Below are 9,022 nucleotides of genomic sequence, written 5' to 3'. Positions count from 1 at the left end.
CAAGTCTCTAGACTCAATCCTTAGATATATACAATTCAACATCAAACAACATGCTATTAGGGTTTATGAAACAAGTAGTTCAAATCATATATTCAAGGAATTCATTTGTGGAAAAGCCCAAACTCATTAATAATCATTAAAATGTGTAAATTTTAGAAAAGAGATTCTCAAGAACACATTAATAGGGACTCAATCCATTCACAATCAACCTATCACAATCATGAGCACATGAAGGAACAAAATCTATATTTTAGCTCAGCCTTACATACCTGTACTCAAAGAACAATTGAGAATTCGAAGAACTCGCTTGAAGAACTTGAACCCTAGCCTTTCTCCTCTTCTCCAACCCTCGCTCTTAATTAGTCTAAGTGTTAATGAGAGTAGGTGTTTAGGGTACTATTAAGGGACTTAAAATTATCACAAAACGCCAAGGTTTTAGTTTGAGAAGGATGGAAAAAGACATGAATGGCCTTCATTAAAATTAAAATTGGTCGTTTACAAGTCGTCATTATAATTCGTAGGAACTCTGACGAATCTTCAGTTGCAACTGTGGAATTGGGCTGAAAAAGGTAGCGGTCTACGACTCAGGTCTACAAGTTGTCAAAGACTCGACGAGTCGTAGATTTAACTCGTCCTGCAGGTTTTTCTGAAGTTTGAAATACTGAGTCTCTGAAGCTTCTCTACGGATCGTCTCTACGACTCGTAGGAACTCCGACAATTCGTCAACTTTACTCGTAGGAGTGGCATTCAACTTTAGAAATTCGATAAAGTGTCAAGTGCTTCTACGAGTCATTTCTACGACTCGTAGATATCATTACGACTTATAATGTCTGTCGTAGGAGTGAATCTTAATGCTCAAAATTTCTCTAAGTGTAGGAAGGTACTACAAGTTGTCCTTACAACTCGTAGAACTCTGTATGAATCGTAGAGGACACTCGTGGTCCTCAGAGTCAGTTCCTTTCCTCAATTTTTCTCCTAGTCATCGAGCCTAGTTTAGGTTAGGATAACACAGGGTGTTACATTTTTGTTTGCACTTAATGAAGGTCTGAATCTGAATCATTCAGATTCAGACCATTAAGTGTGTTTGATTTTTAAGTCTTAATCTGAATCATTCAGATTCAGCCCATTAAGTCTATTTGTTTCTTTTTTTTAAAAAGCCTCTTAATGGATCTGAAAAGATCTAAACGAATCAGATCTGTAGGATAGTCTTAACAACATTCAGACTTATTAAATATAATTAAAAAAATAGCGTCTCACCTCTCTGCTCTTTGCACGACTTTGCTCTCACTCCTACAAGCTTTCTTCCTCTCATTTCTCAATCAAACACTAATTTTTTCCTCTTGAACCAATAAGTTTTCATAATCTTTATAAATATTTTTTTAATATTAACAATTTTTATGAGATGTATTGATGTTTGTCAAGAATTTTTATTTCAATAATATTTTTGGTGTATTGATGTTTATCAAGTTTTTAAGTGAAAAAATACTAGCTATGATTTTTATACATATTTGAGGTTTCTTATTAGAATTTAATCCTAGGCCATTAATTTTATTAATATTCTTTGATCGTCAAATCCATTTGTGAGATTACACTAGATATATTATCGTTGTTGAACTATGTACGTACTTGAGGTGTTTTATTAAAATTGTATTTAGGTCACTAATTTTATTGAAACTTTGATCAAACTCTCTGTGAGATTACACTAGATATATTATCGTTGTTGATCTATCTTTGTTTAGTTATTTGTTGTTGCATCTGTTCATATGTTATATTTATTATATTTTATATTTCAACTATGGAACAATCTAGTTAAAATTCAAGAGTGATTTGGAAGAATTTGGAGGTAGATAAAACTTTTTTAGAGAATTGTATTCAACAAATATCCTTAAACAGGAGACTTGAAAGCAGTTTGAAGTCAGACTCATGGAATAAGGTTAAAATAGTATTGTTACCCAAAACAGGTGAAGAATAGTTATGATTATCTAAAAGAAAAATAACAAGATTGGTTGCCAATAACTTTTTATATGATTTAACAACCAATACTATTCTGATGTCTAATAGTGAGTGGGATGAGTACATAAATGTTAGTATTATTTAATAAATCTTTTCTTCATTTTGTTGTAAAAAAAGTTTAATTTCATATGCGCATTCAGCTATTAAAAACAAACAGTTTTAATCATTCAATGTTCAGATCTATAATCCACATCTTAATATTCAGATGCGTATTCAAATCTAGACATCTAAATCTTAACGCACATCTTAATATCCAAATGCTTATTCAGATTCAGACCTTTGAATTTTAATGGAAAAAGTTGTAATGTTTGAACACTACACTATGTAGTCTTTTAGTATAATTATCCTAGACTTTTAAAAAAAATGTAATATGAAATTTAAACTTCAGAAAGAAATAAAGAGTTTCGTCAAGATAAGAAAAAAATAAGAAAGATATCAAGAACATGTTTGGATTGGCTTTTGACTTTTAAGTCAAAAATCATAAATTAGAACTACTTAATTATTTTTTTAATTATTTTAGCTTAAAATCAAATTCTTATAAGCATTTTTTAAATTTATCCAAATAATCTAAAAATGCTTAAAAAACACTTAAAATAAGTCAATTTAAACAGACTCTAAAAAATGATTTTCCAATTTTTTTCTAACTACCTTTAGGGATTGGTTGAGAAAAAAAGGGAACGGTTATCAAAAGTTTAGGTGTGTAAATCAACAATTTCACCATAGTTTAGTTGTGTTGTGTAACTATATTTTAAAAACTCAATAATATGGTCATATTTTGTTATTAGGATCATAAATAATGCTATTTATGAAAATTCCGCTAATAATTTTGACCAATTGACCAAAAGTGATAAAAGTCCAAGAAAAAAGTGATTTGGAATGGGCTTGGTTTGTACTAGGCCCAATGTGTCCTTTTTGCCGGGGCATAAATAAAGATGGAGAAATGGGGGATTCAAGCCGGAGATAGATAGAGAAAAATGGCGACATGGGGTGCATTTTTGGGTACAAGGGTTATGGAAATAGTGAAGAAGCATGATTCCGGCGGCCTTGTTTGGAAGAGAATAAAGCTCACATCTACTCGCAAAGCTAATGCCAAGAAACGTCTTCGCCGTGTTTGGCAGGTTCCTACTTCTTTTCCTTGTAAAAAGTTTAGGGTTTTATATTGATTTCATTTGCGTAATACTATATTTACTCAGTTGATGAACATTATAAGGCGGATGGTGTATGGATTCAATGAATTCAACTATACCCAATACCGTTTCTTGGGTTTTTATTATTATTTTTATTTTTATTATATATAGGGGAAACTGAAAGTGTATTACAAGGTGGAGAATCGAATCCTGACAATAAGTTATAAGAAATAATAATAATAATAATAATAATAAGGTTAAAGTTCAGGTAATTAAAGGTTCCATGTTTCTTGGCCTTTCTTAGCTCGGTGTTTAAATATGGAATGTTGTTGCTGGAATTCTAATTTGAGATCTTGAGATTGTTGTTTCTATATCACGAACATTTAATCAATCTTTGGGGACCATTATTGGGTTGAGACTATTGATATGTTGGGTAAAGTTATATAAACTAAAAGAGGAAAAAACATAGTTTGGAGTTTGGAAGAAGGTCTGTGATGGTGGAATTGACAGAACATGGAAATCTAAATTAATGTTTGATTATGGATGCTTCTGTTTTCGAAGTCCTTTATGAAGAGCTCCTTTGTGTTAAAACTACTTTGTCAATATGTTAAAAGTCCAGCTTGAGATCAAATGATTGTAATGTTTGCTTCTGGAAATGTCTTTTCCTGCATACCCAATTTGTCCAAACAAAAAATTTTTGTTCGTCTGAATCAGCTGATCTTCTCCAGAGTTAGTTGGCAGATGTACTTGACACCTGTGCTTGTGGGTTGTGTCAGAATGCTTGGTGGATAAGTGCGTGCAGACTGGCCTTGACACCACCATCACAGTTCACAATAAAAAAGAGGAGAAAGTGAATCCTTTTTCTTTAGTGCCTAAGAATTTTAATGAGTCTTCTTTGGTATGGCCTTTTCCCTAGACCCTGCGTGAACACGGGAGCTGCCTTATTCTTTTTTGGCTCACACACAAGCTCCAACTATTTTTTGGGTTTATCGTCTTATTCCAAAGCTTTATTTTACTGGCTTATATTATCTGAATTTCCTTTGAAATATTATTTCCAACATCATGAGACCATTAGTTACTGTAATGAAATGTTCTTATTGATCTTTGGATATCCTTTTCTTGTATGATACTGTGTGTTTTTAGGCAGTGTTGGTTGATAAGACTCATTTGCATTGTTTTATTTATCATTTAATGGTTTCTTAAGTTGGACAAAAGTAAAGGGACACTTGGTTCCTCGAGTCAGATAGTATTCGATTTTCACTTGATTGGCCTTGAGTTGGACACTCTATGTTATGTTTAAATTTGAGACAATTATGTTAACTGTGCTATTGAGGAACTAATGATCTTAAGATGCAAATATTCATGCCGAATTTGGTGAGACACTATTCACACACTATAATAGTGTGAAATTTAGTGTTGGGTTGGAGATGAAAAACACCAAATTTTACACCAAATCCTATTTGGTGTTGGTGTAAAATTTGGTGTTGGGTTGAGATGCTCTCATCGACACCATTTATATTTTTGATTATTTTATTATTTATTTTTATAATATAACACTTTTAATTAACATATTATAAATTGTATGTTTTTAATTATGTCCCTAATATACCTAATTGTTACAATATTAATTTTGGTTTATAATTTTTATAAATTAATTTCCGTATATATTATTTTTATAAAAAATATATGTTAATTTTACTATAAATTATAATTGTATAAAAATATTTTATAACCATCACAAATATGGAAGTGCAAAAATGATATGTTGTTAATAAATAACACAATGTACTTTAAATAACATAACAATAAACATTCAATAAAGTAGTGACTAACATACATCAAAATTGAAAAATACAATACTTAACTAATCTTGGAAGTTGAATATTTATGTATAAATTAAAATAAATTTTACTCCCTTTGTTTTAAAAAGAATAACCTAGTTTGATTTGGCACGGAGTTTAAGACAATCAAGAAGAGTTTTCAATCTTGTAAATTAAAGTCGTGTAATGTACGAAAATGTCCTTTAATCTTGTGGCCTTAAACATGCAATATATATTATTTAAAAATTTGTGGTATAAAATAATTTTATATCAAATGATTATATAAGAAAAGAATATGAATCATATAATGTGAATACGTAAAAAAAAAGGAGGAGAAAAAATTTGTTTTATGAAATAAGAAAATATAAATGAAATAAAAAAAAAATAATACAATATTGAAGAGAGAGAAGAATATAAAAAAAGTTCTTTCTTAGTGTCAAATTTGGTGTTATTGGTTGGAGATGGCCTAGGCACTGAACAAAACCAGAGTATAATGTAGTTTGGACAAAGAGCCTCAAACTTGCATCTTCTCACTGCTTTCTAATCACAAACATGCTATCAGAACTAAAATGAAGCTAAGTAGTGTAGTGGACTAGTGGTTGTGGTTCAGCATCCATACTCTTGAGTTTTCTCTTCATAAAACCTCTGATGTGCAGCTCTTGGACTATCTGCTTCACAATGATTTCACCAGGCTGCTTGTTGTTCATAAACACTCTGGTTTCTTTCGAGCCAAACATAGTAGACACAAGGTGCCAGACACATTCTAAACACTTCAGATTTTGTGCTCTTATCTCTAGCATGTTGTACAGCCCAGTTCAATTCTTCCTCCCAACACACAGGATCCCTGCAAATCCTTGCCATACCTGATGCTTTTTCCACACTAGAGCAGATACACATTGGAATAACAAGTGATTAATACTTTCAGCCTCTTGCTTACACAGAGGGCAGGCCTGGGAGCTGATGACACCCTATTTAATAAGCCTACCTCTTGTGTATAACTTCCCATTCACAGGCAGCCAAAGAATGAAAATCCATGGAGGCAGTCCATAGTTGTTGCACACAATTTTCCTCCACATTCATTACCTTCTGGTAGTCACCCCATAGCTTTTGGTAGAAAAATTTATTAGAGAAACTGTCCATGCAGAAGTTCATCCATGGTGTAATCAACTTCAAGTACATAGTTCTTGGCCTTCGGTACTTTTTGTACAATCTAGGATGATTGTTTAGGAAACATACCTAGTGTAACCTCACAAGTGAGGTATGACGAGGGTAGAGTGTACACAAAGCCTAACCGTACCTTGTGCAGGAAGAGAGACTGTTTTTGATGGCTCAAGGCAAGCATGAACACAACATACATGGAAACATAAGCTGTAACAACAGTAGGATAGAAGAAATCGAAGCATAAGAGACAACAACTAGTAATAAAAAACTAGGAATGAGAAATATGGAGCGAATTAAATAATACTAATACTATTGGTAAGGAAAAGCAAAACGTGAAACTACCTATTACTAGCCTTCTATCCTTATCCTCGCCCTCCACACCCTCCTATCAAGGGTCATGTCCTAGGTAAGCTAAAGGTTTTCCATGTTCTACCTGATGACCAATCTCCAATACTTTTTTGACCTACTTATACCTCTCCTCAAGCCCTCCAAAACAGCCTCTCACACCCCCTCAACGGTGTGTTTGTACATCTCTTGACATGCCCTAGCCATCTTAGCGTTGCCTTCTGCATCGTGTCCGCCACGAAAGTCACTCCCACCTTTTCCCGAATCACACAGGATAGTTCTTGACTGGTCAACACTTCATCCCATACAACAAAGCGATCTAACTACTACTCTATAAAACTTACCTCTAAGTCTTAATGACACCTTCGTATCACTCAAGACTCCAAATGTTAGCCTCCATTTCAACCACCCTGGTCTAATGAGATGATTGGTTAGGAATGTCATCTAGAATGTTTCTGTCTCCCATAATAACTGTGTATCCAGTTTAACCAAAGTGTATCCTTTTTCTCACATGTTCCACAACACTTAACTTATGGCTGCGTTGTTCCATGTAGCAAGATCTAGGACATTCAACCCCCCAGCTGTCTTTGGTGGACATACTTTTATTCCAGGCTACCATGGCTTTGTTTGATATATCAGTCCCACCCGCCCACAAGAACCTTCTGCACGTGACTTCAATAAGTTTCACGTTCTTCTTCGGCAGAACAAGAACCTATGCCCATAAAACTTGAATGGAAAAGACCCTCCTGAATAAGATAAAAATTTGTTAGGCCAAGATTTAGTCCTGCCCAGCATCCTTGAGCAGGGGCTGACATTGTAGTACTGACACTCTTTTGGTGTTAAGTGTCACTCCAAATCTCCAATGTATCTAAAGGAAGTTGCCCTTCAGTAAAGTTTAGGAGATGAAGGATGTCCTGCCCCCACCCCCACGTTCACCCCCCCACCCCCCGCTCAAGTAGCAGCGATCTTTGAAGGATTGTCTATAAGGCCAGAGGCATTGGAAAAGGCGAAGAAGCATTCAAAGAGCAGCCTAACAGATTCAACAAATGAAGTTTGATAGCATTTAGAGTGGAAGTTGAAATTGGGATTGAGACTCAGTTGCTTCAACAGTCTGCTGAAATATTCCTCTGTCTGAGCCCTCTCCTATAAGTAAGCAATTGCAATTTGAGTTTAATCAAGGCAGTGTCTTCAATTACCAAGGTGAATATCCATCTAGCATTTTTGCTGATTAAAGAGCAGATCTCTCTCAGTGAGGGTACTATCTTGAAGCGCCGTTATAGAGACTATTAAAACTTTTCATGTTTTTTGTTTTTCAATCTTTTGCAGTTCATTTTTTCTCATCCAACCTTTACACGATATTGACAAGTTTTTATATTACATTATTTCATGTCATTCAGATCAGATGTACTTTAGCAACATCTCTACCAGCAATATTACCCACCTTATGGTGTAAAGTCCTATGAAATGCTAGTGTTGTAAAAAAGCATGTTGATTAGATTCATTTGGTTTGGCTCTTCCCTTCAAATCTAACCTTTCTGAACTGTAAAATGAGAACATTCTCTTAGCTTTATATAGTAAGAATCCTTTTTTCTCACCCAAATGAAGCAATGATAATAGAATTTTAAGCCTTTGACTTGCGATTGAGTTTGATTTTACCTTTCTAAGTTGCTTCCAGCGTTCGGATCTAATTTTATTAGATATTATTTGTTTTGTTGACTTCATTTCTTCTCAGTGATCTGTGTTTTGAATCAAATTATGTGAAATTATATCCCTATCTTTTATATGTTAGATATACAAAGGTTTGATTTTTTTTGTTTTCTGCAGAATGAAGCTGTCTTGAGGGCATGTTCTGAACCACTTCCATCCGTAACTTCAGAGATTGATGCTGGACAAATAAGTAATGTGCAGTTAAAAACCAGTAAGAGTTAGTTCAGAAAAGGGTGACCGAGTATGAAGAGGCAAAATGGAATATGGGAAACTGCTGTTTGCGAGGTCTTTATTACCTCTGGTTAATGGCATTAATGGACTACCCCTGAATTTTACTTCACCTGTTAGCATTATGTTAGTATCTAGTGAGGTGATTTGGATGTCTTACTTTCACATGGGTTACTCTAGATCATGCATCTTAGAGCTGACACAACTATCTCCTTCGTCTTGGTGATCCAAGTATACCTTTCTTAGCTTAGCTGTTCTGAGTATTTACATCTATGTCAAAATTTATCTCGTGGAATCTATCCTGAGGCCGTGCCTCTGTTTGTGTTTGATCACAAGCTTGTTTGGTGATGGCTAGAGTACGAGACATCTAATTTTAGTGCTCCTGTCGAAGTCTAATTGTTTTGCTTAGGTGATTTTGGTCCCTCTACAGGAGCAATGTTTGGCCCTCTAGTTTGAAATGGATGCTTACTCTGATGGAGTCTTCGCATTTTTTCTGGTGTAACTCTCACCTTTCTTACACTGGTGATTTCGTTTAAGATTCAGTTGATGAAGGGGTATTTAGGTAGTCTTTGCATTCATTGGGGAAAACTGGAACGGTTGGCTTAGGTGTAGAAACAAGAA

The 9,022-nt window shown here is 34.2% G+C and overlaps 1 protein-coding gene across 1 annotated transcript; it reads left to right on the top strand.

Annotated features, from left to right (window-relative positions):
• Positions 1 to 2,910: 2,910 nt before the first annotated feature.
• Positions 2,911 to 8,651, top strand: LOC129887600 (uncharacterized). Its single transcript, XM_055962765.1, has 2 exons — positions 2,911 to 3,131; positions 8,291 to 8,651. Exons 1-2 carry the CDS (start codon positions 2,988 to 2,990, stop codon positions 8,393 to 8,395), a joined length of 249 nt encoding a protein of 82 aa, XP_055818740.1. The 5' UTR covers positions 2,911 to 2,987; the 3' UTR covers positions 8,396 to 8,651.
• Positions 8,652 to 9,022: the final 371 nt, after the last annotated feature.

The sequence above is a fragment of the Solanum dulcamara genome, chromosome 4 (genome assembly GCF_947179165.1).
Source record: "Solanum dulcamara chromosome 4, daSolDulc1.2, whole genome shotgun sequence".
Lineage (NCBI taxonomy): Eukaryota > Viridiplantae > Streptophyta > Magnoliopsida > Solanales > Solanaceae > Solanum > Solanum dulcamara.
This window is presented reverse-complemented; position numbering and strand designations above follow the sequence as displayed.

Coding starts and splice junctions, on each gene's coding strand:
- LOC129887600 (XM_055962765.1), top strand. CDS start 2,988: ATGGCGACATGGGGTGCATTTTTGGGTACAAGGGTTATGGAAATAGTG. Junction 3,132..8,290: donor GTCTTCGCCGTGTTTGGCAG/GTTCCTACTTCT, acceptor TGTTTTCTGCAG/AATGAAGCTGTCTTGAGGGC.